The 22394-nt window shown below is 62.7% G+C and overlaps 6 protein-coding genes across 6 annotated transcripts; 1 reads left to right on the plus strand and 5 right to left on the minus strand.

The window, feature by feature from the left end:
- Positions 1 to 4125: 4125 nt before the first annotated feature.
- Positions 4126 to 5774, minus strand: PAN0_004d2421 (amine oxidase; the record flags this gene model as incomplete). Its single annotated transcript, XM_014802365.1, has 2 exons — positions 4126 to 4229; positions 4331 to 5774. 2 exons carry the CDS (start codon positions 5772 to 5774, stop codon positions 4126 to 4128), a joined length of 1548 nt encoding a protein of 515 aa, XP_014657851.1.
- A 387-nt stretch (positions 5775 to 6161) lies between these two features.
- On the minus strand, positions 6162 to 9470 carry PAN0_004d2422 (uncharacterized protein; the record flags this gene model as incomplete). Its single annotated transcript, XM_014802366.1, has 1 exon — positions 6162 to 9470. One exon carries the CDS (start codon positions 9468 to 9470, stop codon positions 6162 to 6164), a length of 3309 nt encoding a protein of 1102 aa, XP_014657852.1.
- Positions 9471 to 9942: 472 nt separating this feature from the next.
- On the minus strand, positions 9943 to 10635 carry PAN0_004d2423 (maltose O-acetyltransferase; the record flags this gene model as incomplete). Its single annotated transcript, XM_014802367.1, has 1 exon — positions 9943 to 10635. One exon carries the CDS (start codon positions 10633 to 10635, stop codon positions 9943 to 9945), a length of 693 nt encoding a protein of 230 aa, XP_014657853.1.
- A 771-nt stretch (positions 10636 to 11406) lies between these two features.
- PAN0_004c2424 (tyrosyl-tRNA synthetase) lies at positions 11407 to 12762 on the plus strand (the record flags this gene model as incomplete). Its single annotated transcript, XM_014802368.1, has 1 exon — positions 11407 to 12762. The coding sequence occupies one exon, from the start codon at positions 11407 to 11409 to the stop codon at positions 12760 to 12762; it is 1356 nt and encodes a 451-aa protein (XP_014657854.1).
- Positions 12763 to 12806: 44 nt separating this feature from the next.
- PAN0_004d2425 (DNA mismatch repair protein) lies at positions 12807 to 15806 on the minus strand (the record flags this gene model as incomplete). Its single annotated transcript, XM_014802369.1, has 1 exon — positions 12807 to 15806. The coding sequence occupies one exon, from the start codon at positions 15804 to 15806 to the stop codon at positions 12807 to 12809; it is 3000 nt and encodes a 999-aa protein (XP_014657855.1).
- Positions 15807 to 15947: 141 nt separating this feature from the next.
- Positions 15948 to 22312, minus strand: PAN0_004d2426 (WD40 repeat-like protein; the record flags this gene model as incomplete). Its single annotated transcript, XM_014802370.1, has 6 exons — positions 15948 to 20108; positions 20308 to 20500; positions 20625 to 20717; positions 20933 to 21139; positions 21274 to 21558; positions 21636 to 22312. The coding sequence occupies 6 exons, from the start codon at positions 22310 to 22312 to the stop codon at positions 15948 to 15950; spliced, it is 5616 nt and encodes a 1871-aa protein (XP_014657856.1).
- Positions 22313 to 22394: the final 82 nt, after the last annotated feature.

Raw genomic sequence — 22394 nt, forward strand, 5'->3', positions numbered from 1 at the left:
GCCCGAATAGCGAGGATATGGGCCGTGACCAATGCGATGCTGAGCCGAGCCGATGTCAGACCTCACTCGCCGTCGGCGTTCGGCGGGCGGTCGGTGGCGAGCGTGGCGAGCGGTGGCGGGCGTGGCTTGGACCAAGAGGGCGGCCAAAGCAAGCCCAGCCTCAGCAGGCTAGCAGCAGGCTGCCATCCGAAAAAGCACAGCTTATGCACACGCGCGTCGGACTTCTCTCAACCAGAAGCCCAAGAGGGAGGGAGAAATTAATGCCAAATGGCAAAAGCAGACCAGGCGCCAGGTGAGCGGCTGCGGCTGCTTGGTTGCGGCTACTTCGCGTGTGGACGCGCGGAGATGGCAGACGCGAGTGTCGTGGGTTCAGCAGCAGAAGATATGTACATTCGTGCAGGCCTGAATCGACGCTAGATCGGAGGATGAATTGCACGAGGCAACAGCCAACAGCACAGCAGCGTCTCATGCTGCGATGCCCCAACATCACCCGGTCCTTTGGCCCCGACCCTTCCATGCGGTTTTCTCGAGTGTACCAACGTGCCAAGATGCGGACAAAGACCGGTCGTGATGCCGGCTGTGAATTGTACGTATGTGGTTGGCCGTTCATCCATATTGCATCGGCCTTGCTGCTGCTCTGTACTGAATGCCATCCTCGGCCCAACGGCCCAATAATCGTTGCCGCGATGCCATGCGAGCCGAGGCGCGACGGCCGAATTGCCGTCGATGCTGCAGGCGAGTGCAGTCGAGTCTTTGCCAGCCGTGACGGTGCAGAGGCTGTCTTGCCGCTTCGTTTGCTCATGCTCCCGAAATCACGACACTGTGCGGCCGGTCAAGAGTCTCAGCAAAGCTAGGCCTCAGCAAAGCTGCTTGACGAGCCAATCCGGGCGTGGTGCAGTTGGCGAGCGAAACTGCCAGGTTGAACCGGGTCGGTCGCTCCGCATGAAACGCGCTTGCTGAGGCGCGTCTTCAGGGTCGCTCGGCTCCAAAACCGGACGTCGGAGCACATGGAAAGTCGACTTAAATTGATTTGGCGAGCTTCCAGCGTCCGTGCGTGTCGCAACGGAACGCACAGAAAACGGCGAAGCGCTTGCATTTTGGCCCTCGGTCTGACGAAGTCCAGATGCATCTGCCTGCCTTTGCCGTCTCGGCGGAGTCGACGCAACAATGCGGCTTACGCATTCAACCCTCAGAAGATCATGCGCAGCCGCGAGAGTAGATTATTGTACTGCCGTAGATGTACAGTATAAAAGTGGTCGATGAGGGCAGTTGCGGCACAATGCGGTTCTGTCGGCGTGGCAGCAAGCTACTCCTAGAATGTCCGTCTTGCTAGGCGCTTTGCTTCCCCCGCTCGCGCTCGTTGCCCTTGACACGGCCCTCCCGACCCTGCCAAGATCGCTGGCGTGCGAGACAGGCGAGACGGGAGCCGCGTCGAACGTGCGAATCTGAAGTCGGGACCGGATGTTCCGAACAGGGGGGCCATCCTTCTCAAAAAACACGGCCCAGGCACAGTCTCGAGCGACATCTCTTCTCTTCTTTTCTTTTTTTTTCGTCAAGCGCCAAGGTGAGACGGTGCCTAGGGCCTTGAAAAATGAATAATTTTAATAAATGTATTCTTGCGAATGTTTTCTGAAAATAACCCATCGGCGGCGTCAGCTTGGCCCAACCCTCGCAGGAGTGGAAGAGTGTCTCGCGCCAACGGAGGAGATGATAATCAGAGATGATAGCTGCACTTCGACGCTTTGCTTGCGACGCTATTTCAGGACGTATCGGACTGGCAAATTGGCATCGGAAGATCCGCGGATTTTTCAGCATTGCAGGCTGCAACTCTACGGCGAAATACGAGCTGCCGCCAATAGCTGCAGATCCGAGTGGGTCCGGTGGCCTGGGTCGGGCGGAAACTCGCGAAAACAAAAATCAAAGCAAATCGACAGGGTTGCGGAAGGAGCGCCGAAATGGCAATGCAGTTTTTCTTGCGAGCGGTTCATGGTCCGAGCTGTCACGCCTGCTTTGCATGCGCTAGCGGCAGAGAACATGCCTACTTGAGACGACAGACAGCCACAGCCAAGGGCAGCCACAGCGAAAGGTTGCAAGACTTTTGCAGGCGGCAAAGCTTGCAGCTCGGTCAAGCCGAACCTGAATCGCCAGCTGCAACGGCGAAACCTCTTTTTCTCACGCTTTTCGGCGTGAACCTTAAAATCAGAACGAGAGGGAGACGAGCCGCTGGGCCACGTCGCGAACCACCTAACGTAGCCGCAGGCCCGTCACCATTGTTCTCTCGCGGGGTCACCAATCCATTGTGCCTGCCAAGCTCGGATTCACATTGTGTTTTGAACAATGCCTTCGAGAGTAAACTAACATCGAGCGGACCGGCAGATCCGACCGCTGCGTCCGATGAAAAACGGTCGCAGATCCGGGCCTGGTTGGTGCAGGCTGAATTGGAAAAGTTCCGACGATTAGTTCCTCGGGCCGGAAGATCTTCTCGCCAGTGACTTCTGTTGAGAAAGACGGGAGCTCAGATCAAAGCGATCAAGTATGTGAGCCCAGCGAGCCCTTGAGACTGAATGCTACAAGGCACCACCTCTTCATTCGGTGACCTACGAAGCTGAAGCGACGATGTTTCCAGATGCTATCCACGTCACATCTGTTGGCGAGCTAGCCGAGATTGGCTGGATCTGTTGACTCGAGAACAGGCGGCGTGATCCTCGGCTGGATTGGCAAACCAATTTTGCCCTTTGAGGCAGAGCAAAGATGGCGCAGCAATTCCAATCGTCCGTTCCGTCGGCTCTGGCTGACGAGATCTCTTGGCTGTCGCCACGACTGCTCGCTCGTCGATCAACGACACAAAGACAGGCAAGCTGCCCGCAACATTCTGCGATCCCCCAATCTGGCTCGCTCGAGACCATTGTCGGAGCAAAAAGATCCCCCGTTCAAGACTTTGGCGCGCCCGGTTGAAGCGCCTGCTTCTGCGAAAAGTCAGCAAAGCGGATGTGCCGCCGCCCACATACGGCGGCGCATTCTCCGACGCAGGAAGCCCTGCAACCTCCGTCGGCCCTTCCCTTGCGATCTGAGCTGGAGGGCGCCGATGAATTGACCTCACCCGGCTGTAGAGAAGTAGTTCCGGCGATCCTGGCGACCCTGGCAAGGGACCAAAGACTCACCAACGGATGTGGCGCTTGGCATTCCAGAACCGGGCCACGCCCCACCCTCACATGCACACGCCCGGGCGCTTATGTCTGAATGTCTCAGATGTGCAGACAAGGAACCGCTTGCGCTAGACGCTAGGCACGCGCCCTCTTTTGTCGCCCCGGGCCCGCCCCTGTGCTTCTTCGCGACCCTGGTTGCCGCCTTACTTCATCTCGACACCGAACAGATGTATAAAATCCGAAGGAAAGACAAAAGGCGCTCAGGACTGGCGGTGGGGCGACACAGCTCAAAATGTGGGGAGGCCCCGACTTGCGACCCGGCTTCTATGCAATTCCTCGTCGATTCTGGACGCCACTCCGCTCTTCTCGATCCTGAAGTCTTCTCCCGCCATGGCCACGTGCGCACGGTTCCCCGGCAGCCTCTTTGTGACGGTCAGGACGCCTGCGTCACGCCAGCACCAGACCGCGGGACGCCTTCGCTTCTCGTTGCAGAAAAGAAGCGGGAACGCCTCGTGGGAGCATGGTCAACTGGCCAGCCTGCACTGCGAGTCTAGACCCTGTCGCCTGACCATTGCCGGTCATCCGCAGCCGATTCCGGAACGGCGACCAGCATCGCATAATAACGGCAGAAGCTGTCCAGGTCGCTCTTCTAGGCCCTTTTCAGACCATGCTGCCAAACAGCGGGTAGCGATTCGGCAGACCCACGAGGAACAGGTCAGCCACACTCGAGGCGCCCGTTGCCTTCGCCACAAAACGCGCACGTGGCTGTGGGATTCTAATACCGCGGAAGACGATGCCATCGCTACAGCCGCGTCCTCTCAAGGTTGCATTCAGGCGTGGTCGAACGAATCGAACGCTATGATTTGATCGAGCGTTTCAGGCTGGGCATTTCAGACTGCAGCACAATCGCGATTCCTCGGGCTGTATCAGTGGGCGGCCCAAGCTGTTCTTGGCGGGGTCTAGGGAAGGGAGAGCTGATCTAGAGCTTGTTGGTCGAGCGGGGGTGCACCTTGTCGAGGTAGGCGAGGATGCGCGAAGCCTCTCTCTCGCCCGACACATATGCGCCAGCGGCCGAGCCTCGATCTGTACGATGCAATTGAGCGAAAGCGCATAGGGAAGGCGAGGGTCAGCGATAGCTTCTTCGCGTACTGCCACGAGCGATTGTACGGCGCACAGGTACTTACGGTTGATTTCGGTGTGCTCGCCTGCGAATCCAAGGCGACCGTTCCACAGCGGACGCGAGAGCGCCTCAAAGTCGAGCGGCGAGTTGCCGTTGGCCGTCGAGACGGGCGAAGTAGTGGCACCGCCCGTGAAGGGCTGCTTTGCCCACCTCGAGTAGAAAATGTGCTTGGGACCCGCATGCTGTGCGGCAGGATCGATGCGGGCGGTCAGGTAGGCGTGCAGCGCATTGCCGGCATCGACGCGCTCGAACGCCTCGAGCTTCTTGGCCGCGTTGGCGCCCACCATGACGAGCAGCGAGTCGGACGCCCCCTTGCCGGCAGCTGCGCCGTCGCCTGCAAGCGAGGATACGATGAGCGTGGTCGAAGCGTACAGCTGCCACAGCTGCTTCTGCTCGTCGCTCTGCAGCGATGCTGGCGCCGGCTGCGACGAGGGAAGGACGAGAAAGGTGCCCGTGTTGGAGCTCCACCACGGCTGATCGTAGTTGAGCAGCACCTTGTTCAGGTTGCCCACCGAGACGCGCTTGATCGTCTCGAGACGACGCTCGGGCAGCGAGGGCTCAAACAGGCCGGCGGCGTTCTTCTTGAGCACGGCGATGGGGATGGTGACGAGCGCGGTGCGTGCCACGTACTCCTGCCCCTGCTTGGTGGTGATCTTGACGTTGGACGACGCCTCGTCTCGCACCGCCTGCACCTCCTGGCTCGTGTGAATGGCGGTGCCGAGCGAGGTGATCTCGTCGACGAGCTTGTTGATGATGGTGGTGAAGCCGCCTTGGGGTGCGGCGTCGGTGCCGGCAAATGCCTGCTCAAAGCCGTGCCAACGCAGGCTGGCATCTTCGAGCTCGATGCCGAGCGGGATGTGCAGCAGCCTCGCCACGTCGCGCGCAGCCTTTCGCTCGGCATCCGACTCGAGATTCTCGAACAGCGGCGAAGCATCATTGAAGAGGAACTCGGCGAGCGACGAGCTGGGGCTGGGTGCTTGGGCGTTCTTGTCGTGGGCATGCGCCTTGGCGGCATCCTGGGCACGACCGAGGTTGGCAGTCAGCTTCTCAGACAGCGCCTGGGGAAGAGGACCTTTGTCGCCGACAACGACGGTGTCTCTGGGCTTGGGGATGGTGACGGGGATGTTGTACTTGTCCGTAAGCTGCTTGAGAGGGCTGCCTTCGAGGTAGCCGTGCATCCAGGAGCAGCCAAAGTCGCACCAGTAGTCGCTCGCCGAGGCGGTGGCGGTGGTGCGCGAATTGTCGTTCATCTCGGTCTTGTCCGACCAGGTGTGGGTGAATGCGCGCCCACCGATACGCTCCCTTGCCTCGAGCACCGCGACCTTGCGGCCGGCCTGCGAGAGCTTGAGTGCAGCAGACAGGCCCGACCAGCCGGCGCCGATGATGAGGACGTCCAGCACGGCGCCTGCCGTCTTGGTCGACGTAGTCGTCGCTGCTGCGTTTGCCATGGTGTCTCTCGTTTGTGCTTGTGGCGACAAAATGGATGGAAGGAAGGGTGATGGTGGGAGCGTTGGATTGCCGAGCTTCGGCCATTTCCATTATCCAAGCTCGGACCGGCGCGCATGGATCAGCCAGATTCCGCTCCCACTCTGGAACCCCCACACTGCAAGCTGCTGCGCCTCTCCCACCGGATTTCCGTCGTCCCACCTTCCTCCCCCACGCACACGCATTCCCCCACCCGTTCCTTTTCCTGCACACCGTGCACGCTCGAGCCTCTGCAGACCTCACCTCACGCTTACCTGCACAGCAAAAGACGGGGCTACCATTACCAAGATGCGACTACACAGCGACAAGGGCAGAGATGAAGGGAAGCTGTCCGGCATGACAGCGCGCGGCTACTGAATGAATCCCAGTGCTCGCAACTGGTCCATGGTCATTGGCTTGGAAAAGTCGAGCTGGCCTCCAGAGTCGCCCGCCGCCGGCTGCTGTTGTTGCTGCTGTTGCTGTTGTTGCTGGGGCTGCTGCAACTGAGGCTGCGGTTGTGGTTGCGATGCCGGTGCCGCGCCGAATGGGTTCACGCCGCCAAAGAGCGCCTGTTGCTGTGGCTGTTGTGCGGCTGGCTGCTGAAAGGCGGCCATCTGGTTGAACAGCTGCGGCAGAGCCTGGGCAAACGACTGCTGTGGCTGAGACGTAGCCGGCTGCTGCTGCTGCTGCTGTTGCTGCATTCCTCCAGCTTGGCCACCAATGCCTAGCAGCTGCGCCAGGGCTGCCAGGTTGGGCTGCTGCCCACCACCTCCGGCCGCACCTCCATTGGCCGCCTGCTGCATGTTGCTGAACGCGGCGTTCATGAGTTGCTGTTGCTGTTGCTGTTGCTGTTGCTGTTGCTGAGGCTGAGGCTGAGGCGGCTGTTGCTGCTGCTGGGACTGCTGTGCGAGCCCAGCCAGGTTGGCTAGCCCAAAGTTGCCGAGGCCAGCAAGGTTGCTCAGGTTGCCCAGGTTACCCAGGTTGCCCAAGTTGCCCAAGTTGCCAAGCCCGGCGAGCTGCGACATGTTATTGGCGGCGTTGGTGTTGCCCGCTTGAGGCTGTGCAGCCATGGCAAGCGCTGCTGGATTCGATCCGATCCCCATGCCTGCGCCGAGGCCAGGCATAGCGCCGATGCCGGACACAGGCACGTTGCCCGTCGCGTTGAGCGCCGAGAGGTTGAAAGGCATCGATGAGCCCAGGCCCATCCCATTCTGGGCCTGCTGTGCAGCTGGCTGGTTCGCTGCAGATACCCCGTTGGAGGGTGCCGCAGCTGGCATGGCGGCCGGCACTGACCCAGACGCACTGGCGCCTCGCGATCGGGCTTGGACTTGCGGCGTTTGGCCCTTGCTTGCGCCACCAGCGGCAGCCGCTTGCGCTTGCTGCTGGTTCGGCTGAATCGCCGGGCCTGTCTGTGGCATTTGCGAGGCGCTGGCCTGCGACGAAAGCAGCCGGCTGAATGGGATAGTGTCCTTGAGAACGACACCAATCAGCTTGGGCGGCACGGGAGTCTTTGCGTTCTTCTCGGCCGAACTCGTTGGCTGTGTGGTGGCAAAGAGCACCAGGCCTGCGCCGGGGCTGCTGCCATGTCGGACGAACGCGCAGCTCTTCTTGGCGTCGAGGCTGCTGGCGAGGTTGGCGTACATCTGTCGATTCCTCTCGGCGGTGGCGGCGGTGAGGACAGGGCCGGCGGTGCCGCCGAGCGAGTCCTGCGGCCCTGCTTCTTGCGTGGCAAAGAGGATGTAGGGTGCATTTTGCGACTGGGCGTACACTTGGAGGTTGCGCGGCGCCAGTTGGGTGATGGCAGTGATCTGCAGCTTGTCCGGCCAGGGCATCATGAGGCGATCGAGCGCAGAGCTGTTGGAGGTGGCCGATACGAGGGTTGCGACGTCGCGCTTCTGCTTTGTCGCCGGGTCGGAGATGACGGACCAAGTGAGCGCGCCGCGCCAGAAGGGCTTGGGCCGCGTGGGGCTTGCTGGAGGGGCAGCGGCGGGCGCTGCTGCAACTGCTGCTGTTGCGGTTGGATCGGCTGCAGCTGGGCCTTGCAATGGCAGGGCAGCCGGTATGGCCGTCTTTGCTGCGGGTTGAGCGGCTTGCAGCGGCTGCTGAGCGAGTCCAGGCTGGCCGCCGGTGATGCTTGAGCTGCGACCGGGCCGGCCGAGGCCAGCACCGCCGCCGCTTGGCCCGCCGAGGATGACGCCCATGTCGCGCGCCTCCTTGTCGATGTTGATGAGGCTTTGGAGGCAGACGTTGAAGTTGGGCACGGTCTCTGCGCCGCTGATGATGCGATGAACGAGCATTTTGAGCGCCTGCTGCTGGGTCATGAGCTGCGCCTTGAGCTGCTCGAGGTAGGCCTTGTTCATGCCGGGCGCCTTTGTTGGCGAAGCGGGCTCGCCTGTAGACTCTGCCTTGGTGACGGTGGTGTAGGCGGCGGCCCAATTCTTGATCATGGCCTCCTGCTGGGAGCGCAGGAAGAGTACCTTGGTGCTGACGCTGGGGTCAAGCTTGATGTTGCGTGGGAGTTCGGCTGCCGAAGCTCCAGGTGCTGTGGATGCCGAGGTGGCGGCAGTGGCCGATGAGGTCGGTTGAGGTTGCGAGATGCTGCCGGACTTGGATCGCTTAACGGGTGTCGGGGTGGAGTCGGCTTCATCGTCTCTGCCTCTCTTGGCCGAGAGAGGCGCTGTCGAGGATGGTAGAGTGGACGCGGCGGCGCGCTGAGCCGAGGAAGGGGTGAGACCGGTGGAGATGATGTTTGCGTCGCTGAAGATCTTGGCGCGCACGGCCTCTGGGAGCAGCGCGGCTAGGTCCTCGTTGGCGAGCTTGTTGGGCTCGGAGACGCTTTTGTGGAAGCCCAGGATGGCGGCGAGAGCTTCTTTGGAGGTGGAAGGCGTAGCTGCAGCTGCGGAATCCGTCTTGACCGCACAACTTGTGATGGAGACACCCAGACGGGCGAGTTTTGCGCCGACGCTGGGTGCATTGATGCGATCGTTTGCGGCGTCTGCGTTGAAGAAGGGCGGAGAGGAGAGATCGAGCGCGACGTCTGTAGAGTCTAGACAGACATGGAGCATGTGACGAGCCAGGACGGGCGGCTTTTTTGGGAGGAGCGGGTTGTGTATGCCGCTTTCTGGCGGCTGGAGCGCCTCGAGGGCGGCGACAAAGGCTTCGAGGATGTGAGCGGTGGGTCGGGCGATGGATCTGCCGTCGATGGAGGCAAAGACGGACGCTGCTGGATCGAGATCGGAAGCATTGCTGGCGGCGAGAGATGCTGATGACGATGTTTGGTCTGGTCCTAGCCAGGGCTCGGGGCCATGTAGATTGGAGGCAATGAGCTTGGTGCCTGGTTGAAGGCTGGTGCGGCTGAGGGTCCAGGCGGGGCGGAGGAGAGACTTGTCGAGGCTAGGGCGGTAGACGATGGAAGCGATGGTGAGGCGCGAGCCCGGATAGAGAGTGTTGAGCCTCTTTGATATAGATTCGATGAGGGGCACGACGACGGCGCGCCACTTGCGACGAATGGTGGGATGATCGAGCAGGACGAGCACGAGCTGTGTTTCTGGCAGCGCTTGGAGCGAGGAGAGCGCGATGGAGCTGCCTCGAGGCGTGGTGTTGGAGAGGATGGCGAGTGGTGAGGGCGTGGTGGTGGCCATGGCAGCCGCCGAGCTGCCTGCGGGTGTGGAAGTGGCCATGCTGGGCGTGTGCTGTGGGCGGTGCGAGAACGAAGGAGACCGCAGATCCAGCAGCTGTCTAGCAAAGCATGGCGGTCGAGAGCACAGCAACAGCACTGAGGTAGGATCCAGGTCAGTGTGCTGCGGCGTGGATCAGCGTGGGTCGGGGTGATTGGAGGTTGGAGGGAGGGAGAGGGGAGTGCGTGATTGCAGAGAAATACGACTCCCGATGCACGGCTCCTCCGAATTGCACGAATAAAGCAGACGAGCCCTGTGGCAACCACTGCCTTTTCGGCACTTCCGACACGCTGCGCCATATTTCCCATTCCCACGACTTCGGCCGCTTCCGAATGGCAACAACGCACGGACGTGTGGTGGAGAGGCCAGCGTTTGAGTCACGCTTCTACAAAGGAGTTGTTTGGGGTTTCAATCTCTTTCATTATTGCTTCATCTGCGGGTCTAAGTTATCGGATGCTATGAATCGAGCTGCTTCCTAGGCGCGCTCTTCTTCGGTGAGCGTCCTGAGCACGCGGCAGGGCGAGCCAGCAGCGACGCTCCAGTCGGGGATGCTGCGCGTCACCACACTGCCCGCTCCAATCGTGCATCCCTGTCCGATCGTCACGCCGGCCATGATGATCGATCCTCCGCCGACCCAGGTGTCCTTTCCGATGGCTACGGGCAGACTTCGCTCGAGTCCCTCCTTGCGCTCCTTGACCGAGACCGAGTGGGTACCGCAGTAGATGCTGACGTTGGGGCCGAACAGTACGCCGTCGCCCAGACGCACCTCGGAACAGTCGAGGATGGTGGTGTTGTAGTTGGCGTAGAACGCACCTTCGGGCTTGATGTTGGTGCCGTAGTCGCACCACAGCGGCGGCTCCATCTCCACCCTCGCCACCTGCTCTGGCGGCAGCTCGAGCAGCTCCGACAGCAGACGCTTGCGATCCTCCGACATGAGGTTCTGCCCCTCGGCCAGTGCCGCCCCGGAGGCTTCGTCGAGCGCCGACGTAGGCTGCGTCTTGTTGTACTCGGTCTGCAGACGACGCGCCTTGACGCGCGCACGGATGAGGTCCTCGGTGTTGGCCAGGTACGGCAGCCCCACGAGCATCTTTTGCTCCTCGCTCATCTCCTTGACCTTGCCGCCATACTTGTGGTCGATCTCGTCGAACAGCTTCGAAGTGGCCGACATGTTTGCAGTTGTCTGAGCAGCGAAAGTACCAGAAAGCGATGCGGCACTGTCCTGACCGAGACGCAGAGGGATGGCAGGAGCGTGGCTCGATTTATATGCTTCCAGGGCAAAGGAAGGTCTCGCCGGTTACACGTGTATCCGGCAACCTGGGCTCAGATCCGAGGCCAGTGACAATGCCAAGACCATCAGCCTCGTCCACGGACATCAAAGAGGCTGCAGCCGCGGGTCGACAGTCGGGCCCCCGCATCCTCACCGCCAGCCAAGGGCGTTCACAGCCCGCAGAGAGGGTTGGCGTGGGGGCCGAAAATGCGAGCCGCACACGCTTCGCTTGGCCCGAGATCCGACACCGAGCCCCGACCGAGGCTCCGGCGGCCACGTCCTTCCAGCGCCCTCTCTACCTCGCATTTCCACATTAGCCTCGGCTGTGCCATGGCCACGACGACAGCTTCGCACGGAGCTTGGACGGCGCATAGAATGCCACCGGCCAATTTGCCGGACTTGACACCGCAGCGCCGCCAGCAACCACCGAGCAGGTGTTGGTTTCCAAAAAAGCTCGCGTTGATGAAGCGGGAGTCGCCAGGTGGAGCATATTACTAAGCATTACACACACGACCGACTTGGCGAGTCAGACCACACACGCTTAGCCAGGCTCGAGCTTCTTCCTCGCACCGCTTATTTTTTGGCGCAGGTCTTGCACCTCGCCTTCTCCCCTCCACGCTTCATCTGAACCCAAGCTGCTGCTGCTCGAGCTCAGCTTATACACACAGCACCATGTCGTCCCAAGCGAAACTCTCCGCCACCGAGCGCTTCGAGCTCATCTCGCGCGACCTTGACGAGGTGCTCGGCGCCGACATCATCAAGGCCGTCCTCGAAAAGGAAGAGCGTCCGCCCTCGGCCTACTGGGGCACGGCGCCCACCGGCCGTCCGCACGTCGGCTACCTCGTGCCCCTCACCAAGATCGCCGACTTCCTCCGCGCAGGCGTCGAGGTCAAGATCCTCCTCGCCGACATCCACGCCTTCCTCGACAACCTCAAGGCGCCCATCGAGCTCGTGCGTCACCGCGTCAACTACTACCGACACGTGCTCACCGCCGTCTTCCGCGCGATCGGCGTGCCTACCGACCGCCTCGTGTTTGTCGTCGGCTCGAGCTACCAGCTCACCGAGGCGTACAACATGGACAACTACCGCCTCTGCGCCTCGGTCACCGAGCACGACGCCAAGAAGGCGGGCGCCGAGGTGGTCAAGCAGGTCGCCTCGCCGCTGCTTTCTGGTTTGCTCTACCCGGGACTGCAGGCGCTCGATGAGCAGTACCTCGGCGTCGACATGCAGTTCGGCGGTGTGGACCAGCGCAAGATCTTTACGTTTGCAGAGCAGTACCTGCCCAAGCTCGGTTACAAGAAGCGCGCGCATCTCATGAACGCCATGGTGCCCGGCCTCAAGGGCTCCAAGATGAGCTCCTCGGACAACTCGTCCAAGATCGACTTCCTCGACACGCCCAAGGAGGTGTCCAAGAAGATCGCCAATGCCGTCTGCGCGCCCGGCGAGGTGGAGGGCAACGGTGTGCTCGGCTTTGTGCGCGCCGTGCTCTTCCCCATTGCACGCCTGCGCGTCGAGTCGGAAGCCATGGGTACGCCCGTCCAGGAGTCGCAGGGTGCATCGCGCTCGTTTGTCGCATCCGACGCTCCCAAGGGTTCGATGTTTAGCATCGTGAGGCCCGAAAAGTACGGCGGCTCGCTCCACTACTCGTCGTACGCGGCGCTCGAGAAGGACTACGTCGAGGGTGCGATCCACCCTGCCGATCTCAAGAAGGCCGTGGCCGAGGCGATCACTACGCTGCTCGAGCCCGTGCAGAAGCTGTTTGAGACCGACGCCGAGTTCAAGAAGGCCAAGGAGGATGCCTACCCAGAAGACACGCCCGTGGTCAAGAAGAAGAAGGAGAAGAAGATCAACCCGCGCTTTGCGCATCTGTGCACCAAGGAGGAGGGTGGCACTGCCGAGACCGAGGAGGAGGCACAGGCCAACAGGGATAAGGAGGAGCACGCCAAGGCGGCGGCTAAGGCGGCCAAGAAGAACGCCGATGGCGCAGAGGCTGCACGTGCCGGCGTGGAAAAGGTGCAGCTGAGCTAGAGGGTCGTGCGTAGTCGACAATTGCAAGTTTTTTTGGGGCGAGTCTATGTGTGGTGCGTTGATTCGAGGCGGGCAAGCGTGGATTGGGCGAGCTCGAGCGTGGGTTGGGGAACGTTGGCGATGCGCGCGACTTGGATGCCGTAGCTCTTGCGGTTGACGCCCTCTCGGAGTGTATGGCTGTAGACCAAGCCGGCTTGGTGTTGTTCGACGTCGGAAGCGTAGAAGCTGACGGCTTGGAAAGCGGGGTCGGTATTTTCAGCCACGAGGTCGGTGATTTCGTGAAAGTGGGTGGCGAATAGCGTTCTACATCCTCGTTCGACGAGGGTTGCTAGGGTTGCGAATCCCACAGCTATGCCAGTGAGGTTGGTTGTGCCACGGCCAATTTCGTCGGCGATGACGAGGCTGCGACCGGTGGCGCGGTGGAGGATCTCTCCGACCTCGGTCATTTCGACCATGAAGGTGCTCTTGTCGCGAAACAGGTCGTCGTTGGCCCCAATGCGCGAGAAGATCCTATCGACCAGGCCGAGGTGCATCGCTTCGCAGGGGACAAAGCATCCGCTCTGGGCCAGGATGGTGAGCAGTGCGATCGAGCGGAGGAAGGTGGATTTCCCACCCATGTTGGGTCCGGTGATCACGTGGACGCGGTCATCGGCGTCGAGGGAGAGATCGTTGGGCGTAAAGAGTCGACCTCGTTCAAGCAGGCCTATTTCGACGGACAAATGTCGCGCGCCTCGAACGGTGAGTGTGGTGGAGGTGTCCAGCGTCGGTCGGACCAGGTTGTACTCCTCGGCAGCCTGTGCGAACGAATGCAGCACATCGAGCTGGTCGAGCAGTGCAGCATTCTGTCGTAGGGCCGAGGCTTGAACGAGTACGGTTTGGCGCAGCGTTTCGAGCTCCACCGCTTCTACGGCCTGCATCTCTTTCGCCAGCGCGTCGAGGCGCGAGCCGAGCGCCGTCCATGCGGCGGCGTAGTACGTGTGCGTCGACCGGTTCTTCCCCGCGATATGCACGCTCAAATCTTCGCCTTCGCTGTGAGGTGCTGGGGAGGAGAGAGCTTTCCCGCGCGAGTGCACTACGTAGCCCTGACCCATGACGTGGCGCAGCGACACGTGGTCGCCGCCATAGGCCTGCTGGAACTGCACCTCGAGCTGGCGTGCCGCACGACGCAGCTGCCGATGCGTGCGCGTCAGATTACCCAGCATCTTGGAAGACGCCGGTCGGATGAGGTGTTCGAACTCGTCGCCCCACACCTCCTCCTCGCCCGACTGGGATGCTTTGCGACCCGCTAGACTGCGGATCTTGGCGCGCGTGGTTTCGGCCGCAACGTCCTGTACGTCGTTAGCCATCTCCTGCTGTCGCGCCAGCCGCTGCTCGATGACCCGCTCGTCAATCGCATCCCCCAGCTTCGCGGCAAGCTCACCGAGGTCCGTAAACTTTTCCTCCCACACCTGCAGTGTCGCTGCGGCCTTGGGGACATGCTCGCGTTCGGCATGCAGGAGTTGCGTGACGCGCGTGGTGGTCTTGATGGCATCACGCAGTTCCAGCAAGTCCTGTTCGTCGTTGCGCCTCGCTGCGAGCTTTTGGAGCACGCGCGTGGTATCGCCCGCGCCCGTGCGGAGGGTGCTGCGCAGGTCCTCGCGCAGCCCCCGCTGGTGCAGCAGCATCTCGACCATATCCAGCCGCGCCTCGATCGTGCCCGCCGATGTCGAGGGGTGGCAGAGCCATTGTTGCAGCAGCCGCGTCCCGCCCCGCGTGACGGTTCGACGAAGCACACTGAACAGCGACCCGCGAAGACCGCCCTCGCGCGCGCCTTCTTTGATCTCGAGCGCCGCGAGCGTGTGCGCATCGATCTGCATGGCCGACTCGAGCCGCTGGTGTAAGGGGCGTGCGTGCGTGAGTGCATCCAACGACGAATCGGAGTCCAGCAACCGCGTGCGCAGGTAGCCCAGCAACACCTGCACCGTCCCCCGCTCGAGCGAATCCATCCCCGCCACAGCATCCTCGGAAGGACTCGGTGTGGGGTCGGGCGTAAAGTGCGAGATGTACACGCTCGGGTCGGGTACAAGCTCTCGAACGTCGATGCACTCCCGGCCAGCCTCGGCGGTGGAGGCGTCCTCGGTGGCGTGGATGGTGCTTGCGTCGATGACGACCTCGCGCGGCCCGATGCGCGCAATCTCGTCCCTGAGCGTCTTGAAGTCGCCGCACACGGCCGAGTTGAAATCCGCGGTGCCCACATCGAGCCAGGCGAGCCCGAACCTGCCGTTGTTGGCGCTGATGCCGACGATAAAGTTGTTGACAAACGGGTCGAGGAACTTTTCGTCGATCAGCGTGCCTGGGCTCACGATGCGGATGACCCTGCGTGCGATCTCGACCGCATTGCCATCGTTCGATCTGAATTCCTCGGCGATGGCCACGAGCAGGCCGTGGTCGAGCACGAGGATCTTGAGGTACTTTTCGAGCTGGAAGATGGGGAAGCCTGCCATGGGCACGTCCTGACCTCCCCACCGACGGTTCGCCAGCTTGATCCCCAGCATAGAGGCGAGCGAGGGGGCTTGGTCGAAGTACGATTCGTAAAAGCCGCCGACGCGCGTGAGAAGGATCGTGTGCGGGAAGCGCGCCATGTCGTCGCGCACCGACTGGGCCAGTGGCGGCCACCGAACCGCCTCTTCCGCAACCTCTTCATTCGGGTCTGGAACAGGGATAGTGGTGGCGGATTTCACCTTGCGCTTCGAAGCGCGCTTTCGAACAGGGTGTGGTGTGATGGCATCCAGCGGTGGCAGAGGCTCGCCATCGGAATCGAGCGCCTGGTCGGGGATCGAAGAGTATGCTGTAGTTCGCCGTTTGGGCTTGTCGGCCGTCGTCGATGCACGCCGCACAGTCGACAATGCCAGGCGCGATGGACCAGCACAGCATGCCTGCGCACCAGCACGCCGCGCTGTCGACAAGACCAAGTTGCGCATCGCCATCACCGCAACCTGCCAATGGTCCTGTTCGTTGTGATATGGTTGGTCGCCAACCCATGAAATCTGCGGGCACCTGCGCATCTCGACGCGATTCTTCTCAAAATTCCCCACCGCGCGCCATCCCACCCCCACCATCAACTGGACCCTGAACCTCTCTCACCCCCCGCACACACCCTCAAACCAGCCCGCTAGCAAAGGGTGAGATCGAAATGAAATTGAGCGCTACTCGCTTCGCTTGCTCCTGTACTCGAGCTTGATATCTCCGCCTGCGCGCCAATAGAACCTCTGGCACTGGGCCAGCGTCACGTCGACGGGCAGCACGACATCGTTGCACAGGATCTCGATCATCTCGTGCGGAGCCAGCTCTGCGCCCACAGCGGCGTTGTGCTGCACACCTTGTGCATCGGCGTTCTTGGTCATGCCCAGCCCAGGGCCCGCGGCCGCATCGACGCTCGAGCGCGTGCTCGCATTGATGCTGGCGGTCCGGCTGCGCGGGCTGCCCAACTCGAGCTTCTCAGCCACGTACGAGCACGCCTTCTTGACGCGCAGGCAGCGCGTTGCCGTCAACCGCGCATTGCCCGTGGGCATCTCGGGCATCGGCTGCTCCACGCCCAGCCCGTACCCGCCAAACCCGTCCGCGCCCGCAGGCCGCCAGGGCGTGAGCGTAAAGCTGAGCTTGACCGGCTCGCGCGCCACCACGCCATTGTTCAGCAGGCACTCGAGCAGCCAGAGCGGCGCGGTGCGTTCGAGCACCTCGGCGTCGTCGCCCGTACAGCTCACTAGGCCGCGGTAGACGGCCTCCCACGAACCGGCGTCGGCCGACGACTGCGAGATGATCACCGCCGTATCGGGCGGCAGCGGCAGCCGCGGCATCTCGTCGAGCGACGCCGGCGTGAGCGCCTTGCTGAACAGCTCGTCGAGACGCTGTGCGTGCGTCACGACGCGCTGCGACTCGTCGCTCGCTTCCGCCGCCGCCTCGGCCGCCTTCTTTTTCGCCTCGTCCGCCGAGTCCACGCCCGCATCCGCCTTGTCCGCCTGCTTCTTGCCGAACCGGAACTTGTTCATGAAGCCGCTCCCGCCACCCGTGCCGTTGCCGTTGGCCGCTCCCACGCCCACACCCGGCGTGACGGGCTGGCCGTTGGCGGCCTCGTCGGACCGCGTGCCTGGCGTCTGCGGCACACGCGCCGCCGATGCCGCCGCGCCCGCTGGGTTGGAGCCCTGGGCGGAAAAGTAGTCCGACGCGCCTTGCAGCGTCGAGGCGGTGGGCAGCGCGGTGCGGTCGCCGGGCGTCAGCCCGAGGAAGAGCGGATTGGACGGATGCGATGGCAGCGCGGGCGTCTTGGCAGGCGTTGCGAGCCCCATGGTCATGCCCGGCGTGAATGGCCCGCTCCTATGCACCCTCGCGATGCGGTCCCACGCGGGCGTCTCGGGCAGGACATTATCGCTGCGCGCCGCATTGCGCATCGTACTCTCTGCCTCGACAAACCCGGCGAAGAGATTGCGCAGCAGCCAGCGCGCGACCTGCCCGCGCTGGTCCTCCTTGAAGAAGCTCGGATCGAGGCAGTCCTTGAACTCGTCGACATAGAACTCGGCCTCGAAGCAGCGCGGCTCCTCGACGTGCACGGTGAGTGCGCCGCCGCGCGTCTCTGCCGAGCACCAGAGCGGCGTGACGCCCTGGCCCTCGATGCGCTCCTTGACCACCTCGAGCGTGTCGCCGGGCGTCTGTTCGGGCCGCCACTTGCGCAGAAAAGTGTAGGGGATCAGGTTGGACTCGAGCGCCGCACGCTCCACCTCGTCGCGGTCAAAGTCGCCCAGACACACGCCCTTGATGATGTCCCACAGCATCACGGCGCCCGTGCTGTCGATCGTGATCACGTGGCGCCGGTCGTTGAGCATGGACGAGCGGATGAGGCCGTGCGAGCCCCGGATCACCGCATCCGGTCGGCGGCGTAGCGCACGTGCCTCCTCGGCCAGCTCGCGGTCCTCGAACGCCAGCCGCGCCTGGTACGCCTGGTCGTCGTCGTCGTCGGCATCCTCATCGATGCCGCCCACCGCTCCACCCGCCGGTCGCTGGCGGAAGCGAAGCTTACCTGCCTGCCCTGCGCCCGCGGAAGCGTCGGTCTCGGAGCCGCTCTCCCACGACTTGCCCAGACCCTCGGGCTCGAACGTCTGATCGGTGGGCGCGAAGCGCAGACTCGCCGAGCGCGTGCTCGCGGGTCGATTAGGCATGTCCATCGCCTGCACGTTGGCCAGCTGGTTGTTGAACGGCGCCGCCACAGGCGACCGCGCGGCCGACGCAACCATGATGCTCGACTGATCCATCGAGACGCGGCTGGCGATGGACCTGAGCGGGCCACTGGCGAGCATCGAGTCGTCGGCGTGCGCGCGCGGGTCGCGCATACTCACGCTGCCGAGCCCGATCTTGTCGCCGTACGGATCGCTGATGGGCGCAAGACTCAGGAGGCTGTCGAAGGGAATGCCGTGCATGGTGGCCGCCAGCGGCACGTCGGCAGGCGGCAAGCCCATGCCCGTCTGGAGCGCCGAGAACGTCGCCGAGGCCTCTGCGGCGTGGCTCGCCGCCTGTGCGCGGTGGTTCGCCGCAATGTCGGGCTCGGCAAACGTCACCGAGGGCTGGTGTGCGAGTTGCAGCGACTCGGGCGAGCGCCCGGTCTCGACGCTGGCTCGATGCATGCTGGGGCTGCCGAACGAGTTGCGGTGCAGCAGCTCGCGCGAGCGCGTATGCGGGCCTCCGATCGGATAGATGGCTTCCCTCTCTGCGCGCCTCGGCACGTCTCTCCACCTGTTGACGCTGGTGTTGCCCGTGGCGGTCCAGAAGTAGGTGTCGTCGAGCGCGATGATCTTCTGGATGCCCGCCTTGGCGACGCGCCTGTGCAGGTCGGGATGGCTATACGAGTCGTGGTCTCCATCGAGGCTGTCTTCGAGCTCATCGTCGGCGGCGGCATCGCGCTCCTGGCACAGCACGACGCACTCGCCCTCGGAGACCTCGGCGCAGCGTTCCCAGTCGACCTTGCACACGTAGCCCTGGCGGTCGCCCGAGTAGAAGACGTCGAGCGTGGGATGGTCCGAGAAGAGCGACCACACCGAGTCGGCGTGGTGGGTGAAGGTGTGCAGACAGCGCTGTTCGCCAAGCGACCACAGACGCACGGTCGAGTCGGCCGAGCCCGAGAGCAGGAAGCGGCCGTCCTCGCTGACGAGCACGGTGCGCACGTTGTCCGTATGTCCCACGAGCTCTGCGCACTTTTTGCCGCTGCGTGGATCCCACACCTTGACGTGGTGCTCCGGGGAGCCTGCGGCGATGACCGCGCCGCTCGGGTTGACGCTGAGCGCATAGACGGAGCTCTTGACCGCGCGTTCGTCGAGCTCGAGCATGGGTGCGGCTCTGGCCTCGCGAATGTCCCAGAGCTTGATGCACTTGTCGAATCCGCCGCTGGCGACGTAGCCGGACTCGGAAGCGTGTGCCAGCGCCTTGACGTAGTCCTTGTGGGTGCCGAGCACGTGCGGGCTGAGGCTGTGGGTGGGGTCGTGCGGATTCCACACCTTGACGGTGCGGTCGGAGGAGGCCGAGATGAGCGTCTGGTCGCGGTTGCACAGGATAATGTCGTTGATCCAGTCGGTGTGCGACTGGACGCACTGGCGGAAGCGGGTGCGGCGTGCGCGATGGGCTCGCAGCGGATCCGCCTGCCAGTATGCGAGCGTGTCGATATCGGCATCGGCGTGGCCGGGCAGCGCCGAAGTGCCAGCTAGGAGGCCGATGGATTCGTCGTCGTGCGCCTCGTGCGGGTGTATACGCTGCGCGCTGCGTTTGCGCATGGGCAGGCCGAGCTCCCAAGCTCCGACCAGGCCGTCGCGGCCGCCGGTGTAGAGGATGCCTGGCGGCACAGAGTGATGACGGGAAGCCTGATCGTGGTCGCTATCATTGTTGACGTCGATGTCGTCGTCATCCGAGTCGATGTCGTCATCGGAGCTGGGTGCTATGCATGTGGTGGTGTCGATGGCGAGCGAGGAGACGGCGAGCGAGTGCTGTGGATGGCGAGTGAGCGGCGCGTTGGACTGGGTTGAGCGGCTCGACGACGAAGCCGCCGAGAGGGACGGCAGCGAAGAGGTGGACGAAGCCGGCTGGGTTCCATTCCGCGGCGGCGGCGGCGGCTGGTTGCGCTCGCGCGGGATGAGGAGGGGACCGGTGTTGAAGCCGCGCGGGGCTCCCAACGGCGGGAGGCCGAAGGTAGCAGGTGGGCTACGACAAGGCGGCAGAACGTAGGATACCCTCTTTGTGGTGGGTTTGGCGTCGGCGGCGTCCATGCTGGCGTGTGCGTCGAGGGCCATGCGCGGATGCGGCGGAAGGATGATGGTCTCGCGAGACGCCTACGGAATGGGGATAAAGCGAAGAGTCTGTTTCAATGCATGTCGTGTGCGGATGTGCTGAGCCAAGGAGGATGCGATGTGCTGCGGTAGGCAGAGAGTACCGTGGGCGTGGATGGAGTGGAGCAGAGGATGGACAGGCCGATAGCAGCGACAGACGAGGCGGCGTCGGCTGCGGATCATCCGAAGACCAGCAGCTTACGGGTCTGGCTTTGTGGGCCAAGGCAGCTCGGCGCGGCGGCCGTGCAGTTAAGGCCGAGGGTTTTGCGGGTGTGGGCGCGTGCGCAGTGCGCAGTGCGCTGGGCGAGCGAATTGCCAAATCCACTTTTACGCCGGCGAGGGTCCTCCGCATCCTCGACCGTCGACTTTTGGCTCGGACGCGGAGCAGCCGAAGCCTGGCCGGCCGGACCGACGCAACAAAAAGAGGCAGCAGATCGGCAGTCGACACCTCGGAAGCGGCTGCAGGAACGACTGCCTCTGGCCCCCACCTATCCTTCATCCACTTCACACGCAACGGACAATTTTGCTTCAAAGCTTGACGTGGGAATGGCCAGTGTGTCGTGCAGTCTCTCCGAAGCCTCGCCTCTTTCGACAAAATCTGGCACAGCAGTCCTGACTGACGCTGCACAGTGCTCTAGGAAGGGAGAAAGCAGGGATGATCTGCAAGCTGCACGGTCGCTGCCGCGTTTGCAGTTCATGTGCGGATCGGGCCAACGAATCGGCGTCTTTCATTACGCGCGCTGCTTTGCTCGCATGGACAAAGAATGCACCCCGCAGACGAAGTGCATATCTGCCACCCTTGTCGGTGAATTCCAAGACCAACCCACCCTTTCTTTGCACCACCAACGTTGCTCGTCATGGCGATCAGTGCGCCCAAGTATCCCGGATGCAGCATCAACGGCACCTCGACAGGGTCGTGCTGTGCCGTCTTCCCCGTCACGTTCAGCGAAGGCCTCACCACCTGCCAGACCTCGGCGGACAGGGTACCCGCGCTCGAGTCGTGTCTCAAGTCGCTCTCGCCACCGCCTACCGCACTGGCGTGCACGAGTAGCGCCTCACCGCGTCATCTCAAACTCGCGCTTGTCGTCGTTACGGTGTCGCTTGCAGTCACGATCCTGTCGGTCTGAAATCCGCGCAATGCGATCAGGCGTCCCATAGCTCTTGGTACGCGGGGCCGACCTCGACGAGCAGGTCGTGGGCGAGCATGGCACGGCGGTGCTTTTCGAATGCCCGCCGACTGCATGCACGCGCGGTAAGTGCAGCCCCATATCCTGCGTACAGCAACAGGTTATCCTGCGCCAGCTCGCCGGCTGACGATGCAGTGGAGCGCGGCGAGTGCTCCTGCGCATAGATCGCTGCCCAGCCAGCAAACGTGCCCAAACAGCCGGCCAGGATATCACCCTGCCCACCACACCGCTTCAACGACCCCTCTGCATCAACATGCGCCTCCTCCCTAGCCCATGCCAAAGGGATGCAAATTGTCAGTTCGTGCCGCCAATGTAGATATAGGGAGAGGTTGGAGAAACTTACGTTCCATTCGTGATTCGATCAATGCCACCCTTCTGGAGGATCGTTGGACCCTTGAGAGCGTTGGCGAGTTGGCGGGCTGCAGTGTCGGGGTCTTGTTCTGCATCTACACCGAGTGTGGTGCAGAGTCGGGCGAATTCGGCCTTGTTGGGCGTGAGTACTGCCTTGCTATACCCTGCGATGACATCGGGTTCGTTTTGGACCAGCCAAAGTGCATCCGCATCCAGCACGATGTACATATCCCTCTTCCTCGCCAGCTGGATGCATAGCCTCGCGCAGCTTTGCATGAACTCGTCCCTTCCCAGTCCAGGACCGATAACAACCGCGTGGAGCCGCGCGAACAACGCATCGACTTGGCGTTCGACCTCAGCAAAGGGAACGTCGGGGTTGAGAATGCGATTGACGATAAGGTCCGGGCTGTAGGTTTTAATCACACTGCCCGCGTCAGGAGTGCAGATGGTGTAGCATAGGTCGCTACCAAGACGCATGGAAGACATGCTGGCGAAGAAAGGCGCACCCGTGTAGTCGCGCGACCCACCAACAATCCCAATGCGCCCTGCTTGACCCTTGTGCCGTGCCGACGAAAGAGCGGGGATGAGCTGCTTCACCCCAGCCACAAGCTGACGCGAGGACAGACTCGTACCCAACGAACACGCAACTTTACCTGTACTGCCCGACATTGAGCAAGAGATGGTGGAAGCATCGAAAGTGCGCCCCGCCACCGCAAAGCACGATGATTCACACCCTGCAGCTCTTCTCGCA

The sequence above is a fragment of the Moesziomyces antarcticus genome, assembly GCF_000747765.1.
Source record: "Moesziomyces antarcticus DNA, scaffold: scaffold_v10004, strain JCM 10317, whole genome shotgun sequence".
Taxonomy (NCBI): domain Eukaryota; kingdom Fungi; phylum Basidiomycota; class Ustilaginomycetes; order Ustilaginales; family Ustilaginaceae; genus Moesziomyces; species Moesziomyces antarcticus.